The sequence below is a fragment of the Lolium rigidum genome, chromosome 1 (genome assembly GCF_022539505.1).
Source record: "Lolium rigidum isolate FL_2022 chromosome 1, APGP_CSIRO_Lrig_0.1, whole genome shotgun sequence".
In the NCBI taxonomy this organism is placed as follows: Eukaryota; Viridiplantae; Streptophyta; class Magnoliopsida; order Poales; family Poaceae; genus Lolium; species Lolium rigidum.
In genome coordinates, this window is record NC_061508.1 from 93985452 (window position 1) to 94003812 (window position 18361).

Sequence of the window (18361 nt, forward strand, 5' to 3'; positions counted from 1 at the left end):
ATTGTTACCTGAATATTTTGTCTTATTTACACAAGTTAAATGCTTTCTAAGATGACATGCACCAGTTTGTACACGCATGATTTATCCTGTATTTTATTTGTTTTAGTACTCCCTCCGTTCCTAGATATAAGCCATATAGTTTTTTGAGAATATTTTCATAATATAAGGTATATTGCGTTCCACCACTTCTATGGATCATATTATTAGGGATTTGATTACGTCTCCTTATCTTATGCAAAGTCCTCTGTTAGATTACGTCAATTGTCGAGGGTTAACCCCGTTCAAGCATGGTGTAATTTTTCCTCAACGTGCGTTCTTTAATATTCGTGCCAAAAACTATATGCCTTATATTTAGAAATGGAGGGAGTAGTATTTTTTCGATTTTATTGTTCAGAAAGAGTTCACACGCACCCTGGTTCACTAAATTCATATCAGTATCTTAACTATAAATAATACTGAGATACTTGTAATTTTTTTTTACTAGAAAGAGTACCATGAAATGATGCAATGATTGAAGAAGAAGAGAGTAAAAAATCTTGCGTGAGATTATATTCATGGACCCCTCGACTGGAGTAGCAGAGAAAAAAGGGTACCACGACCTTAATTATAGTCACGGTGTAGTGAAGAAACATAGGAGGAAACGGTTGGGACGTCTTTCTGCGCGAGCAATCAAGTGGTTTGCCGAAATGGATTTATCTTGTGAGGATCCGATGCCGCTACTGCATGCTGCAGTGCCAAATGGACCGATTATTGTTAGGTCACGCAAGGATCCAAAGGCTACGCCAATAAGCCATCAAGAAATGGCTGTTTCGCGGGCAGGTGAGCCGGATTTTGATCATTTTGGAGAGGAGGGTCACATGGGGAGTGCCTTCTTTTTCTGCCCGCCCTTTTTCCTCTTTTCAGCAACAGCCGTGCTCTTGTTTTTCTCCCTCCTGTGATTTTCTTTTGAGCAACCTACTGTGTTCTGGCAGGTCTTAGTTGCAAAGATGACTCAACAAAAGTTTGTATTTTCTGTTCCGATGTTAGGTCATTTATTGTGTAGCTAGCTTGGTGCATTTTTCTACCACTTTGACGCATTTGGCTCCACCAAAACGATGTGCTCCTGCTTGCAAAAATGAGAAATTGCTAATGTCAATGATTGGACACCTTTTATGTTTTCTGTTGTGGTACTAGATAGTCTAGATAGACACATAATTCCTTTTCTTTCTGCGGGGAAGTTTGGCACGTAATTCTGACTTGATGCTCTTGTGGATTCATATACTTTATCGCTCTCTTCGAAAAAATATATACTTTATCACTAAGTTGGACTAGACATTTTGTAATGTGAAAGCTTGATTAGTTCCTCTACTTATGTGCGCATGTATGCAGTTGAGCCGCCGATCAGACATGGACAGGTTTTTCAACTTGACTCTGCCTACCAGCCGAAAGCATCCCCATGCCGGCGTCTGTTTCCACGAGAGATGGAAAACGGATGAACACAAGATGCCAAGAGAGGGAGATGATCTCTAATTATCTTCCATCGACACATCAGTTATAAAACGTTTTTATAATTACGACATGTAAAAAGGAAGAAGGCAAATCAAATCAACACAGGACACAAATATTTTAACTTGGAAAAAACCCCTCCAAAAAAAATGGTAAAAACTCACAGAAGGCCCATGCTCTACCTTGCGACTATGAGGTTAATGGTCACAAATATACCAAAGGGTACTATCATGCCAATGGCATCTTCCAAAATGACCGACATTTGTGAAGACAATCAGCAAGAATCTTTTTGGTGGAAAGCTCACTTAAATATTCTAGACAATTATAAAGCTCTTGCAAGATGTAATATGGGAGATGGAAAGTCTGCATTATTTTGGACAGATTTATGGGAAGAACAGTGTTTGCACCAAAATTTTCCACACTTGGTCACCTTTGCGGAGAATACAAATCTTTCTGTTAATGAGGCAGTTCTTACTGAATTTACCGAGGACCTATTCAACCTCCCACTTTCATAGAAAGCTTATGAGGAGTTCAATGAGCTGGAAATTATTTGTCAAAGTGCATTTGAAAAGGTGCTATTGAGACAAAAGGATAATTGGGGTTACATTTGGGGAAATTCACAGTTTTCATCTCAAAAGGCTTACAAGGTGCTGATAGGTTCTCAACCCAAAATTCCCCATTTTTCATGGTTATGGAAGTCTTCATGTCAATCAAAACACAAGTTCTTCTTCTAATTGCTGCTTAGTGATAGATTAAATACAAGGATTCTCCTTGGAAGATAAAAGATGTTTATGTAATTCTATAATTGTGCCACTATGAAATGTAAGAGAGAAGAAACTCTGCGGCACCTCTTCTGGACTTACCCTTTTGCTGCTAATTGCTGGGACTTCATCTGTCCATAAAGGTTGATGAATCTTTTAGTGAATGAGTCGTTCCAGGACTTGAACATTAAATTGGAAGTACCTTTCTCAATGGAAAGAATCATTATTGCTTCTTAGGCTAACTGGATTTCCTTAAACAATGAGATCTTTAGAAATCAGAACCCAAGCTTCCAATGTTGGAAAGCTATTTTTTTGAAAGAAATGAGGATGCTCAATTACAGAATGAAAAGAAAAAGAAAGTTCAGTTTGAAAGTTGGCTTAGAGATCAGCATTACATAGATCTTGTTTTTTAATTTCTCTTTTCCTTTCCTTTTTATATATACCCCTGTACAGTTTGGTTGCTTATATATATATAAATGCAGTGGGAGCCTTTCCCACTGATTCCCTTCAAGAAAAAACTCTGCATACACATCTTCTGGGAAATGTGCCCTCCACTGTTCCATGGCCCTCTCATCTACCTCGGCGATGGCAAGTCGTTGCTGCACCCGGCAGTGTGGCCTCTAGTCCTTGCGCGTCACAAGAGGAGTGGCGGCGCTAGCATCTCGGCTTCGGCCTGAGACTCTCACTCGGGTAAGTTGAGCTCGAGGAGGCTGTGGCCGAACCTCCACGCCGCAACGTCGTACGCGGATGCGACCACGTGCATAGTGTGAAACGTGTCGAGCCACAGGCTCATCCCGGTGGCCGAGATCTCAACCGCAAATGTGCGTGACGCCACACACTCTCTCCACGGAAGCCGGTGGAGCTCAAGGGAGAGCTGCGGCACGGCAACATCCCGATGGCGGCTAGAGTTCGGCTAACCAACACAAAATCGTCAGGGAAACCTCTCGGCGGGGCTTGCGGGCAAACGTGGCTTCATGGGGTCTGCGTATATGGGGGCGGAGCAGTGGCTAGGGTGGCGTGGCTCAATGGGGGGCGTGCGGTGGAGTGGAGTGTAAGAGACGTGTTGTGTGCACGCCTGTGTGTGTGCATAATTAGGGCACCGGCTATGTATGTGGCTGTGCTGTGGTGGGCTGGGCCGGGGGTAATTCGCGGTGTCACCATATGGCTATGCCGCAGATGCGCGGTATCGGCGGAGTGGCACACCCTACAACGTCGCCCATTATTTGGTGCGGCTCGGGTCGCTGGGACCCACCATAGCAGCGGTGTTCTATGTTTCCTCCACGCCGCCGATAGCAAAATAGCAGTTGCTTTAAAAGAAGTTGAGTGTACAGTATTTTGGCCAAATTCGATGGCGTGATCTTTTCATAGTGCGTTGCTACCATTTTTCCTCCTATAAATTAATTCCTACCAGTGATATGAGTTATTTATCTTATTTCAACTATTACATATTGTAAAACCATTTATTATTTGTGTGCTACAACTACTTATTTATGTGCTACACTATTTATTTTTATAAACATGATTGAAATTAGAAAAAATAGTGCAAAACCACTCGCTGATCGGTTGGTTGGGGGACCTGAGGCATCCTCCAAAAGCGAACCAGAGCGGCACCACCAAATAGTGTGTCCGACGTGTTCACCAGACGCCGTTTGAAGGACGCGGCTCGAATGCTCATAGCATAACAAATATTACTACATCCTGTAAAAAATAAATAACATTTTTACTAAAGACTCCACACAACCGGAAATATTATCTCATTTTATTGAAAATGGAAAAGAAAATTAATCAATTAATTAGCCACAGATAGACCTAAAACCACGCGAGTTCTCAATGAATTCTGCATCGGTGCACATGAGCTCATCGGGATATTTTCCCCGCTAGCAATTCAATTTCTGAGACAGCAACGGCGCAACACCCCAACCCTGAATTCTGACCATAAACTGCAAAACCAGCAGCTCTCCTATTTTTCAGGAGAAGATAACAGAGCAACATGACATAAGGAGCCAATAGTGTTTTAATCAGCTGCTTAAGAGCAGCAAAAAAGAAGTCCATAGTATATTTGGCCTAAAGACACCTACGTGTTGTTCTCATCTCTTGTGTGTCCAAAAACGCAATTTGTGAACCTTTTTCCGCGTTATTTCAGGATAGCTCGATGGATCCATGATAAAATAATAATCTGAAAGAGGCAGAGGATATGTCCGTCGGAAATTTTGGAGGTACGCACCGCTGGCCATTAACAAAACCAGTTCCATGATACACCTGTTTTTCTCTTTTATTAAAAAACCTCAATACACCTGTTTCTGTATGCGTCACAAGGGCGCGCGAAAACAGGACGCATGTTCCCGGCAGACGTGTCCATTGTTTCGACCTGGTGTGTGTCCCGCCAACTGCAGGCAATTAGACAAAAAGTATTCTAGTTTAGAGTCACGGCAAACCATGATGCTGAATGGGTCGTGCTTCATGCAGCAATAGGGGTGCTCGCAAAGTATGCTTATTTATATTTTACTTTTGTTCTTTCGTGACTAGTTTTAACATGTATGTGCATCATTATAGGTTGCATGGAATATTTCAACATTCTTGCTGGTACTCCTATGTGTATTTTTGGTATTTTCCGAACTTCATTTCGCTAAATATGGGTAAGTCTAGAGCTCATCCAATTTGGTGCACATCGATTTCTCACCGTCCAAATCAATGTGCCCACCAATCACCCATCGCAACAAGAAGCAAATAGAGAGAACAAAACAAATGTTGTAGCCAACTGCAATTTGGTTTAGGCTCAAGTTATCGTAAGTGGAGAGAGCTATCAAGCTTGTATTTGACCAACCGGTCGATGTAAAACTAAATTTGGTCGAATGTCTTCTTTTGGTTGTCAAGTTGGACTTTTTCTATAAGTAATACTTCATGGATTGATAGCTTTGAAAATGGTTACAAGCACCAAAACTCCTGAACAAATATGTGACACATAATTTGGATCAAATGGAGTACAAAATTATAACTTACAAAGCTACAAAAGTTTTTAATGATAATACTTCCTCTATCAAAAAAAAAATACCACGGATTTATCTAAATTTAATTAAATTTAGACGTGATTTAGTGTATAGATACATCCAAATTTAGAAAAGTTCGTGACATCCTTTTTGAGATGGAGGGAGAATAATAATAGTAGTATTTTGAACCAATTCAAATACTTCTTTATATACTAACAATCAAAGTTTGAGAATGCATGATTTTAAGGAAATCATTTATTTACAAGCGAGTGGACCAAATATGATATCAAATGGAAATGCATAATCGAAAATTGAATGAAGCAAGCAGAGAGAAAAAAGCCGTGAAGACGCATGCAATTTGCTAGTTAGTCAACATAAGAATATAGAATGTGAAAAGCTTTATTAGTTCTGTTAGTTCAGACTACAAAAAATCCACATCATCTTTTATAGCTGGGCTGGCAAGTGGTGAGGGATGAAGCGGATGCGGGCGAAAGTTTTCGTTAATCATGCTTTAATTTTGATATTATTCCATAATTCATTTTGCTTTAATTTGGTGTTTGCGGGATGCGGATGCCACTGCCAACCTATTTGTAGCCCTTTAAGTTTATAAAACAAACACGCTAGAGTTTTCAACAAGTACTACCATACATTGTTAAAAGAGAAAAAAAAAACAAACTTTGCAGTGGAAGGTCAGGTGTAGTTTCATAAAAAATGTTGATGTTTTGGGTGTTACGATGTATTTGTCTCAAGCAAATTGACAAACTGGGCGATAAATGCAATCATAACTCTACTTTTTTTTTGCACGATAACAATACTTTATCACAAAATTGACACAATTTAACAGTAAACATCACAAACGCATAATTTAAATCCAACATTCACCGACAGAACGGAATACAGAATTCCATTAAAAATCAGAAAACAAAAACATTGAAAAATCAAGATTCCTCGTGCCAATCTGGTCAAACAAAAACGTGCTCATAGTCTTGGACTGTGCATGCCAACTTGGTGCATTGGTGGGAAAATAGGCCAAGTGGCCACAGTGGAAAAGAGCAGAGGTAGTAGCCTAGGCAAGTGAGGCCAAAAGCAGACAGGAGGATCTCAAAGCAAATACCACATATTCATGGGGGTCAGATCAGATACTCACCTGCATCAATCCATGATCCATCTACTACTTCCCCCTCTCCTTCTTATCTGCTACAGCAGCAATTATATATTTCCCCCCGAGGCATTTTCAGCGTGCTTTACTTACCAGCTGCCTATTTTTCTTCCCCTGACAGAAAAAAGTTAATCCTTTTTGTTAATTAGGAAAAAGAAGAAAGAGTGCGTGTGAACTGGAGAAGAGGTGGAAAAAAAGGGGATATAGTGGAGGCTGTAGACAGGAAATTATGGGAGCTGGGTAGCCTGGAAATCCCTCAATTTGTTCTTTGCTCCTCTTCTGATCTTCTCCTTCTGTAGCGCTGGAGTGAGCTCGTGATGTCTCCATTTTAGGACAGAGGAGTGTGCAAGTGTGCTTCTTTTTATTTTCTTTTCTGTTTTCACTCAGATATTTCGTTTCCTTTTGCTGCAACTGTTGAGCTCCAAATCTGTTGTGGTTTATTTCATCTTTAAATCCGGGGGAAAGAAGGGGATCTGCCATTTCTTTGCCCACTTAAGCTTGTTCTTTCTCTTTTCTAAGATTTTACCGCTCCCCTTTTCAGTTTCTTGGGAGTAATTTCTTCAGCTGTAAAACTCGCAAGAAGGATCTCATCTTTGACTAGCGATGGGTTTATGGGTTTTTGCAGCTTCCTAATCCATCGTCCTAACCTCGCTTGAGCGTTCGTGAGCTCTAGTTTGCGGTGTAAAAATCGCAGCGTTTCGTGCTTTCGTCCAAGAATCGGTTGCTGCCAGCCATGGAGGTGAGGTCCGAGCAAGGGCTAATGGCGGGAAGGGATCTCTTCGGCTTGCCGAAGAGCCAACCAGCGCCGGCGCCGGCGCCGGCACCGGCAGCACCGCCATCTTCGGCTGCCATGCAGAGCGTGCGCATGGCGTACACCGCCGACGGCACCCCTGTTTTCGCCCCGGTGAGCTCTGCGGCCGCGCCGCCCGGTTACCAACCGCAACCGGTTGCTGCGGCGCCCCGCTCTAACATGCCCACCGCCGTCGCCGCTGGAGGCAATGGCGTGGCGACGCTGCCGGGCATGGGCGAACCATTGGGGAAGAAGAAGCGCGGGCGGCCGAGGAAGTACGGGCCCGACGCGCCCATGTCGCTCGCACTGGTGACTGTGCCGACGGCTCCTGGATCGACAGTTGGGCCACAGGATGCTCAGGGTGCTTCTGGGCCGTTCTCGCCCACCCTACCGGCGAACTTCGTGCCATCTGCGTCGCCGCCGGACGGAGGGAAGAAACGCGGCCGGCCTAAAGGATCTACCAACAAGAAGCCCCGCATGAGTGTTGCCGGTAACATCTCGATTCCCTATCAATATTCTGCGTCACTACATTTTGTTTTATTTGGAGTGTCTTGGTTTCATGTTTTTTTAGTTTTGACCATGTTAATTAATGAGAAATGAATGTCTATTGACTTAACCTTTGTTGAGTTTCCCCTAATTTCAACCTATTTTGCAGGGCCGCCAGGAGTTGGATTCACACCTCATGTTATTACAGTTCAAGCTGGAGAGGTATAATAACATTTGAACTTGTCAATATTTTCATTTTGTTGTTTGAAGGAATAACTTATATGATTCAAGTTTGCCGGAGACTGTTTGAAGCATGAACTAATTTAAACCTGTTAAGCTTATCATGTTGCATTTAGATACCTTTCTATGATATATCGCTGATGGTTATTCTGAGTGCGTCATAATGCTTTGGCACAAAGTCCCCTCCTGGCCATGTGCAGTTTTTCTATTTTATCCTCCCATTTTTACCCTGTAAATCTCAATCGACCTTTAGTAACATTTCTCTAGGACCTCTTATGATAATTATATCAAATTACTTTTACCTGGTCAAAGAGCACAAAATTCAGTCTGCATTAAGCCAATGTTACTCTGGCCTGGTTTTCATGTTGTGCTTTAGGACATTTATAATTTGACCAAAATATTTTATTTCTAATTGATGCTATATACACACAGTTTAGGTCTCTTTAATTAACTTGGATGCTCCATCATATTCTTCTAGAAAGTGTTAAGGAAGCGAGTTCTGAAAGTATGAACAATGATTTCCTTTAATTAATGGAGAACACATTGAACTCTTCACTTCTTGAAACTATTAAATGCTATTTTCCAATTTTTGAAAAAACGAGCTCCATGTAGCTCGAGCTACAAAATGCCACACTCCAGTTTACCTCTTTAATTAACTTGGATGCTCCATCATATTCTTCTAGAAAGTGTTAAGGAAGCGAGTTCTGAAAGTATGAACAATGTTTTCCTTTAATTAACGGAGAAAACATTGAACTCTTCACTTTTCAGGATGTGTCAGGAAAGATTATGTCATTTTCTCAGAATGGAACTCGTGCAGTTTGCGTTCTTTCAGCAAATGGCACCATATCAAATGTAACGCTTCGCCAAACTGGTACATCAGGTGGAACTGTAACATATGAGGTTTGTATTTTAACTAGTGGAAGCTAATAGAGTAGAAGGCAACCACTCTGAAATAGATACCTTATCGTGGGATGCTAATAATAAAGCACCTAAGATGGTATAATTAGTGGTGCGAATTCCTGCAAAGTTACGTGATACCAATAACCGATTGCAAATGCTGATTACTTTTTGTTTGCTCGACAGGGCCGATTTGAGATATTGTCACTCTCTGGGTCGATCTTTGTAAAGGACATTGGAGGCCAGCGTACCCGAACTGGAGGGCTCAGTGTATCATTGGCTGGTCCTGATGGTCGTCTCTTGGGTGGTGGGGTCGCAGGACTTCTCATAGCTGCTTCTCCAATCCAGGTATTATTTTCTACCCTGCAGCAATCCCAAGCTCGTCATTAGAAACATCTCAGCTGTAGAAATTTCATTCATGGGTTTTGATTTGCACTGCAACGTTTACACTCAGTAATCAAACTACAGTTTCGTTCTGGACATGGTTTGATGTCAATTAGTTTTGACATCATCACAACATTTTTCATGTCCTAAGGAAAAGCTTTAATTGCACGGGATGCTCTAACAGCATGCAAAACAGTCATGTCACTTACCAGCTTTACTCGTGTCTGCAGATAGTAATAGGAAGCTTTGATCCTGAGGGGAAAAAACAGCCAAAGCAGCAGGTTCATTCTGAACCCGTACCATTGAAGATCGTTCCGGGCACTGGGATGGGGGGCAACATTCCAAGCACTGGGATGGGGGCCAACAGCCCCCCGTCAAGAGGTACATTGAGCGAATCGTCAGGTGGCACCACGAGCCCGCGACATCAAGGCTATGCCTCTACCAACAATAACCAACCACCTATCTTGTCCAGCATGTCCTGGAAATGAACTGAGCATCCTTGACCAAATTCAGACTGCGATAGACTGTCAGGGAACTGCCTTGCTAGCAGGAAGTAGAAATGTCACTTCTGTCTAACTAGCTCTTATGTAGTATAAATCAGAAGTTTAATTATGTTGCATTGTAGCTGGTAAATGGTAACTGCAGCTGTTGTGTAGGTCGTTTCAGTTTGAATTTCTACATCAGGTAATTGTTTGTTGTTGTCTTGAGATGATGTATTTAGATATGATAATGTGACCCTATGAGGAGCTATCAGAATAATAATGTTCTTATGTTCAGTCAATTGTTATGTATTTTCCATGTATGCCCTGCAAAAGTTGTCTCGCTGTCTCACATGCCTGGTTTTACCGAAGCACATAGTTTAGTGACCAGAATCTCCGAGAATTCAACGCACAGTTGCCCAAGCAATACAAGAATTTGACCAAAAATGTATCGTAAGAAGTCTATCAAAACTGGCAGGTGCTGGAGCAAAATATTCTTACAAAGTATGTCAACCATTGTCTTCAGCTACATTTAAATTGCAACTTAAGTTAGTAAAAGGTGTGCAGTCAACTAAGACATGTTCGTAACAAATACAATTCCAACAAGAGACTGTTGACAGAATTTGAAGTAGATTCTACACCATTGAACATTACACTCTTTTACAGAGCCAAGTGTCCAAATTTTCGGGTATACATGAGGTCAGGAATGAATCATCAACATTCAACGGTCATTCTGTCGAGCAGATCTCATGCATGTAATTTACTGCTGTTTGCTCAAGAAAATTCGGTTGACAACATCCAACGGCAGTGCATAGGCAGGATCCATAGGCTTCACTCCAGGGTACTCCATCAATGAAAGCCCTGCTTGCAAGATGCTACACTAATTCAGCAAGGAGTTTATATGGCTTCGAATTGTTCAAGTACCATACTACAAGATCCGTATAATAAAATACCATACCGAGGGGAAAAATGTAAATACCTGCAACTCCAAAGTATGTGTGGTAGATGTCTACCGCATTATCCGGTCTATCTGAAATTCCACCATTTTCCTTATCCTGATAATGAATACGATTTATGCAGTATATGACCTTCTAGTTAACAGGGGATTAAAAGAATATCTTATAGTTGATGGATACATACTTATCAAAATTTCAGGGCAAGAATCACGAGCAGTTACCTGACAGTTCAGTATAAATTTTGCAAGTTTTTCCTTGTCAATCCAGTGCACTCTATCAATCATTATCAAGCTTGACAACACCCACCATGAGTAGCACACCTATTGCGAGCAGTTCAACTAGTTATATGGTACAGTTCGAAATGCAAAGGCGCATAATCTGAGAAAAGAAAAGTAAATCTCACATCGGCAAGTTTCTCAGGTCGCCCATTGAGCCCTCCGTCTCTACACTGGCGCTCACAAAGCCACCATCCAAGGAGGTCTCTATCAATGTGATGCAAGGAGCCGGTGATTGCGAGAGCACCAACACAACAGAATACTGCATGAAGTATATGCTTTCAGGTTATCTGACAGCTTGAAGAGATATAACAAGAATAAGGAAATAATCTTGCGAGCAAACGTAGATTTCAGTTCATCATAGGAATAGCTATCTTGTATTTTGAGGCTACAATAGTAGATGATGCGATGAAATATTGAAGTGCCGCAGTAATAATTACTCTATATTGTTAGGCTACAATTGTAGATATCTTGTATTTTTCAGAAGGAAATGTTTGTCAAGCCGACAATGCAACCAAGAATTAGCAATTCTATGCCTCTTCTTCTGTCACAATATGAATTGAATTACAGATAGAAGATCTTACATGATCTGATAAGGTATAATACTAGAACACTCGATTAAATTCCAGTTCTACTCTGGTACCCTAACAGTATGATTTAAGAGAAAAATCTACACAAAACATACTCTGCCCAGCATGAGACTCCCCTCCTGGCATAGCTCCAAATCCTCCGTCCAAGTTTTTACAGCTAACAATATACTCTACAGCCTTATCCACATTAATTTTGTGCAGACGATGCAGTAATGACAACGTGCATATGGAAATATACGAGAACCTACAAGATATATATTAAGTTTGTATCAGTATCTCACATATAAGCGGCATTCAAATAGAACACATAGGAACTCGGAAGAAATAGTTAAGGGTTTTACCTAGTGTCAACTTCTCCCCACATATCACCAGAAAATGATCCATCCTCATTCTGAAGTCCAGTAACATCTGTTGCAATTTAGATAGGAAAACTAACAGGATACCCGGCTTTGAGCTCAGAATGCGGCTACATCAATTCATTTAGACAATTAAGGGGCTGCAGAAACTTACAATATAAATAATCTTTTATTTCATGACATATAGCATGCAATTTAAGTTAAGACCGGAAGATAACCAAATACCTAGAACTGGGTACCGCAGTGAATTAATGTTCCCAAATTTTACTGTGGCACAGCCACACAAGATCGATCATCCAGCAAGCACTATCTTACATGGTGTTGTATTCTGGATGGAGCAGTAGACTAAAATTTTGACATGCTGCAGTTACGGAGGAAATCCGTGGATGCGAGATCTAAGCTGCAGATTTAACATAACTCTATAAAGCCATCCATATTTCAAGAAGCAATATTCTCTCCTGGGCTGCTGAAAGAAAAGGAAATGTAAATGCATCACAATGTTTCAGCTTTCTTACTAGCAAAATTTTAGTATTCAGGGAAATCAAGCAGCTCGGAAAACAAGATGAGAGATTGGCTGTAAACGTTAATTAGGACACTGGCAATTTAACATTTGCAGAACTACTGCTGCAGCATGAAGCTCACTCAAGAACTTGAGAAGGATACAGTCAGCAACTTTTTCCACATCAAGAACATCGAGCCGATCGAAGAGGCAGAGGACCTGCACGGCGCTGAGCGTGTAGAGGACATGCGGGTCGTGCCCCACGTTGCCCCCGAATCCACCTGCACAGCCACATCCCGAGAACACACAAACCGAATCATTCAAGAACCAATCTTTCGAGGAGCCTAGTGAGGAAAACGGGAGATTTGTCCGGCTGTGGCGGTACCAGATTCCGGGTGGTAGCACGACATGATCCAGTCGACGACCTCGGCGGAGTCGACGGCGTGGAGCTTGTGGAGGAGGTCGAGCGTGGTGAGCCCCCAGTACGCGCCGCTAGCACGGAGGTGCTCCATCACCAGCGACTCGAAGGAGTCCTTCTTCTGCGGCAAAACGGCGCGAGGGGCACGGATGAGTGGTCGCCGGAGACGGTTCGCGTCCGGGCGGGCGGTTGCGTACCTTCTCCGCTGTGACGATGTAGCGGACGTGCTGGTCCGCGGCCAGCTCCCCCTGCTCCCCCATGGCTTCCTCCTCCTCGCTTGATCCGTGCTGCTCCGTCGACGGCTGCTCTGCTCTGCTCTGCTCCGCCGCGGGTTCGCGTGGTGGGATCGGGGAAGTCCGGAGGCCGGGCCGAACGGGATATAGAGATGGGCCGTTTGGAGCGTGCAGGGCTAGAATCTGGCCATGGAATAACAAGATATGATTGGGCCACAAAACTACAGACTCATGGGTACAATATTATCGAATTCGTTAGAAGAAAAAAAAAGATTGGCTTATTTACTTTCTATTTACCACATGTGGCACCTGACATGTTCGATAAGTGTCCTAATGAGAAAACCGAAGCATTTTCAGCATTGGAAGAACAAAAGACTGGTTAAAAGTTTAACTGAAAGGAAGGAAAAAAAGCTTAAAGTTTAGGGGATCTCTTCTCACGAGTATGATTGGTTTGTTGTCGCACAATTTTTTTCCAGATTCAAAATTTAAGATAAAATATCTATGAAACCGACCGTTTACATTATGAACTTCACCATTGTGTTGCTTGCGTCAAGATATTTGAAATTAGGTACCATGTTGATAGGTCTCAGTGAATTATTTTAAGTACTTATTAGAAAAATAGTATACTAGTACTTCGAAGTGTACTTTTGTTTTTCTATGTTGAAGTGTATGTGTGCTTAGTATGTTAGCGTACATGTACTGCACCACGAAGTACGTGGGCGGTTGTGGGCTACATTGTGGAGTAAACTTCTGGCTTCCTACAAAATACTATTTGTTATATTTGCACACAATGTACTTCAATTTTTTGTGAAATGTATTCCACAATATGACTTCGTGTATTCGGTGTGTGCTTCAAGCATTTTTGTGGGAGAAATATTCACAGTACCTCGCTCCATGTACATCGTGCATATGTACTCAATAAATTTTGAAAAAAAAGATAGAGCAAAAAAGTAGAAAACAGAATAAATATAGCAAAAGTAAGCATAAAAGAGTAAAAGAGGAGAGGGCCCAATGGAAAGGTACAATTGGTATGCACGTTCTGCTCGTCCGGATGAGACATGTCAATCCAACGGTGGTTAAGCACTAAGGGCTGACCTCCTGGTAGGTTGGTTTTCTGCTAGTCTTACCCTATAAAATTTAAAGGTATAATTTTAATCATTGCATTTCGAAGAATGATAATGGATTGAAATAAATGTGATCGATTTCTTTTTGTGAAAAATCTAATAGTAAGAGGTTGTACATTCTGAGGAATAGTGAAGAACAAGGCGGAATTTAGGGACGGGCCTAGTGAAAATGCATGGAGCACCATGTATGATTTCGGTATTTAACCCAATGTACTAATGTTTTTACTTAGTCATACTTGAAGTGCCTTTTCATAGGCAATGCTTGAAGATCATATGGTGGTTTCAAGGATGAAAGAAAATGACGTTTTTTTCGCGGGACTTAAACGAAGTCATGCTATAGCTTATAAGTTAAGCCATGAAAGATCAATACATTGAAAAGATGACTACAAGAGAAGAATTCATGATTTGTCCCTAAGTCACTCATAATGATCACATGTGTGAGCCATGGTTGGCCAAGGTCGGGTTGGAGCATGCAATAAAGTGAATGAGTTTAGTCTTGCATCGGCTGTGGTAGGAGATCATAATCGTCTTATAAGGGTGAGGGTGTCCTCTCCTAAGAGGATAGTCATTTAGGAGAAGAGTTCTCAATACATCTTATAAGTCCACGTGGTCTCCAGTTGAGCTGGGTTGGTGGGCCGAGACACTCGTGCAACGGGCAGGACGCATGTGGGTCAAAACACCAGTTAAGTGGACCCGAGATTGCGATAACAACCAGAACACATTGTATGCCTCTAGAGATTGTGATAGAGCATTAAGAAGATCAAGTGATGAACAAGACGATGTTAAAGGTGTGATTCGATGAATGATCAACGTGAAGGACTAAAAACAACAAAAGCATCAACGCCCACAAATCTATTGTGTTCTACTCGTGCAACAGATCTATGCATAGACACGGCTCTGATACTACTGATGGGTTCGTTGCATGGAAAACAAAAAAATTCTACCGGGAACATGAACAAAAACCAAGATCCAATCTAGGAAGAAGCAAGATCTAATCTATGAAGATCGAGGCAACGAGATGTATGAAGACTAACCCTCGAAGATCCAAAGCCTTACGAGATCAGATCTCGTTGTTGATGTAGTCGATCGTCCCGGTGGTGCAATCCGGCAGCACTTCCGTACTCGGTCGCGCGTACGGTGTCGGTGAAGTCCTTCCTATCCCTGTTCCAACGGGCAGCGGAGGTGTGGTAGATCCCCTCGGAATCCTGATACGTCTCCAACGTATCGATAATTTCTTGTGTTCCATGCCACATTATTGATGTTATCTACATGTTATATGCACACTTTATGTCATATTCGTGCATTTTCTGGAACTAACCTATTAACAAGATGCCGAAGTGCCGGTTCTGTTTTCTGCTGTTTTTGGTTTCGAAATCATAGTAACGAAATATTCTCGGAATCGGACGAAATCAACGCCAAAGATCTTAGAATCCCCGGAAGCATCCGGAACACACCGAGAGGGGTCGAGAGGGGGCCACGGGGCCACCAAACCCTACCCCGGCGCGGCCAAGGGGGGGGCGCGCCCCCTAGGGTGTGGGCCCCCCTTCGACCTTCCTGCGCCGCCTCTCCGCCTATAAGAAGCCCCTGGATCAGAAAACCCGATACCAATTGACGAAACCCACAGAAACCTGCCAGAGCCGCCGCCATCGCGAAGCCAAGATCTGGAGGACAGGATCTCTGTTCCGGCACCCTGCCGGAGCGGGGAAGTGCCCCCGGAAGGCTTCTCCATCGACACCACTGCCATCTCCACCGCCATCTTCATCACCGCTGCTGCTCCCATGAGGAGGGAGTAGTTCTCCATCGAGGCTCGGGGCTGTACCGGTAGCTATGTGGTTCATCTCTCTCCTATGTAGTTCAATACAATAATCTCATGAGCTGCCTTACATGATTGAGATTCATATGATGATGCTTGTAATCTAGATGTCATTATGCTAGTCAAGTGAGTTTTACCTATGTGATCTCCGGAGACTCCTAGTCCCACGTGTGTAAAGGTGACGAGTGTGTGCACCGTGTGGGTCTCTTAGGCTAGATTTCACGAATACTTATTCACTCGTTGAATGGTGTAGTGAGGTGCTTATTTATATCTCTTTATGATTGCAGCATGTTGTATCACAATTTATCTATGTGCAACTCTAGTGATTTGTTATTAAAGTAGTTTATTCCTCCTGCATGTGTGCAAAGGTGACAGTGCGTGCACCGTGTTAGTACTTGGTTTATGCTATGATCATGATCTCTTGTAGATTATGGAGTTAACTATTGGTCTATTGCTATGATATATTGATGTGATCTATTCCTCCTACATATGCATGAAGGTGACAGTGTGCATGCTATGCTAGTACTTGGTTTAGTCTATTGATCTATCTTACACTAAAGGTTACTTAAACATGAGCATTATTGTGGAGCTTGTTAACTCCGGCATTGAGGGTTCGTGTAATCCTACGCAATGTGTTCATCATCCAACAAAAGTGTAGGGTATGCATTTATCTATTCTGTTATGTGATCAATGTTGAGAGTGTCCACTAGTGAAAGTGTAATCCCTAGGCCTTGTTCCTAAATACTGCTGAGTTACTACTGCTTGTTTACTACTACTTGCGTTACTACTGCTGAGTTACTACTGCTTGTTTACTGTTTACTGCGTTACTACTGCTGCAATACCACCACCATCAACTACACGCCAAGCACTTTTCACGGCACCGTTGCTACTGCTCATACTTATTCATACCACCTGTATTTCACTATCTCTTCGCCGAACTAGTGCACCTATTAGGTGTGTTGGGGACACAAGAGACTTCTTGCTTTGTGGTTGCGGGGTTGCATGAGAGGGATATCTTTGACCTCTTCCTCCCCGAGTTCGATAAACCTTGGGTATCCACTTAAGGGAAACTTGCTGCTCGTTCTACAAACCTCTGCTCTTGGAGGCCCAACACTGTCTACAAGAATAGAAGCTCCCGTAGACATCAAGCACTTTTACGGCGCCGTTGCCGGGGAGGAAAGGTAAAAAGGCACTCATACTACGGTCCCAGGTAAAGTATTTTTCCGGCGCCGTCGTGTGTGTGCTCAAAGCTATTTCCTTTAGATCCTGCAATTGCATCTTGTTGTTTCTTGTTTACACTAGTTTGGCATAATGTACAAGAGTGAGCTTCTTATTCTATTTCCTGATTTAAAACATGGATTGTTTGATGCGAAAATTAAAAAACATATGAAATCTTCTTTGCATGCTGGTAGTAATATTAGTATGAACGCTTTGAACACCATTGTTGACAATAATATAGAAAGTTCTAAGCTTGGGGAAGCTGGTTTTCATGATATTTTTAGTCCCCCAAGCATTGAGGAGAAAATTTTCATTGATGATACTTTGCCTCCTATTTATGATGATAATGATAGTGGTCTTTTGGTGCCACTTACTGCTGAGAGTAAATTTTGTTGTGATTATACTATGCCTCCTACACTTGATGAGAATAATAATGATAGCTACTTTGTTGAATTTGCTCCCACTACAACTAATAAAATTAATTATGCCTATGTGGAGAGTAATAATTTTATGCATGAGACTCATGATAAGAATGCTTTATGTGATAGTTATATTGTTGAGTTTGCTCATGTTGCTACTGAAAGTTATTATGAGAGAGGAAAATATGGTTGTAGAAATTTTCATGTTACTAAAACACCTCTCTATGTGCTGAAATTTTTCAAGCTACACTTGTTTTATCTTCCTATGCTTGTTACTTTGCTCTTCATGAACTTGTTTATTTACAAGATTCCCATGCATAGGAAGCATGTTAGACTTAAATGTGTTTTGTATTTGCCTCTTGATGCTCTCTTTTGCTTCAAATACTATTTCTTGCGAGTGCATCATTAAAACTGCTGAGCCCATCTTAATGGCTATAAAGAAAAGAACTTCTTGGGAGATAACCCATGTGTTGTTTTGCTACAGTACTTTGTTTTATATTTGTGTCTTGGAAGTTGTTTATTACTGTAGCAACCTCTCCTTATCTTAGTTTTGTGTTTTGTTGTGCCAAGTTAAGCCGTTGATAGAAAAGTAAGTACTAGATTTGGATTACTGCGCAGTTCCAGATTTCTTTGCTGTCACGAATCTGAGCCCACTGCCCTGCAGGAAGCTCAGAAAATTATGCCAATTTACGAGCATGATCCTCAGATATGTACGCAACTTTCATTCAATTTGAGCATTTTCATTTGAGCAAGTCTGGTGGCCTAATAAAATCCATCTTTACGGACTGTTCT

At 41.9% G+C, this 18361-nt stretch overlaps 2 protein-coding genes across 3 annotated transcripts; one reads left to right on the top strand and one right to left on the bottom strand.

Annotated features, from left to right (window-relative positions):
- Nucleotides 1-6397: 6397 nt before the first annotated feature.
- Nucleotides 6398-9970, top strand: LOC124697412 (AT-hook motif nuclear-localized protein 10-like). Of its 2 annotated transcripts, XM_047230094.1 has the most exons (6): nucleotides 6398-6741; nucleotides 7018-7672; nucleotides 7838-7890; nucleotides 8677-8808; nucleotides 8992-9153; nucleotides 9420-9970. In XM_047230094.1, exons 2-6 carry the CDS (start codon nucleotides 7126-7128, stop codon nucleotides 9675-9677), a joined length of 1152 nt encoding a protein of 383 aa, XP_047086050.1. In that variant the 5' UTR covers nucleotides 6398-6741; nucleotides 7018-7125; the 3' UTR covers nucleotides 9678-9970. The 2 variants fall into 2 exon arrangements, with proteins under 2 accessions (XP_047086050.1, XP_047085989.1); XM_047230033.1 differs by lacking the exon at nucleotides 6398-6741 and having other exon boundaries at nucleotides 6749-7672.
- A 147-nt stretch (nucleotides 9971-10117) lies between these two features.
- Nucleotides 10118-13083, bottom strand: LOC124677947 (geranylgeranyl transferase type-2 subunit beta 1-like). The gene is made up of 9 exons (XM_047213882.1): nucleotides 12960-13083; nucleotides 12730-12883; nucleotides 12509-12625; nucleotides 11831-11897; nucleotides 11585-11733; nucleotides 11028-11161; nucleotides 10846-10944; nucleotides 10648-10723; nucleotides 10118-10529 (listed from the first exon to the last, which is right to left on the bottom strand). Exons 1-9 carry the CDS (start codon nucleotides 13020-13022, stop codon nucleotides 10429-10431), a joined length of 960 nt encoding a protein of 319 aa, XP_047069838.1. The 5' UTR covers nucleotides 13023-13083; the 3' UTR covers nucleotides 10118-10428.
- Nucleotides 13084-18361: the final 5278 nt, after the last annotated feature.

Bases quoted from the DNA above. Each gene is read 5' to 3' on its own strand.
- LOC124697412 (XM_047230094.1), top strand. From the start codon at position 7,126: ATGGAGGTGAGGTCCGAGCAAGGGCTAATGGCGGGAAGGGATCTCTTC. The intron at 7,673-7,837 runs GTAACATCTCGA...CCTATTTTGCAG, and splicing joins GCCCCGCATGAGTGTTGCCG to GGCCGCCAGGAGTTGGATTC. The intron at 9,154-9,419 runs GTATTATTTTCT...TCGTGTCTGCAG, and splicing joins TAGCTGCTTCTCCAATCCAG to ATAGTAATAGGAAGCTTTGA.
- LOC124677947 (XM_047213882.1), bottom strand. From the start codon at position 13,022: ATGGGGGAGCAGGGGGAGCTGGCCGCGGACCAGCACGTCCGCTACATC. The intron at 12,626-12,729 runs GTACCGCCACAG...GTGGCTGTGCAG, and splicing joins GTGCTACCACCCGGAATCTG to GTGGATTCGGGGGCAACGTG. The intron at 10,530-10,647 runs GTATTTACATTT...TCTTGCAAGCAG, and splicing joins CACATACTTTGGAGTTGCAG to GGCTTTCATTGATGGAGTAC.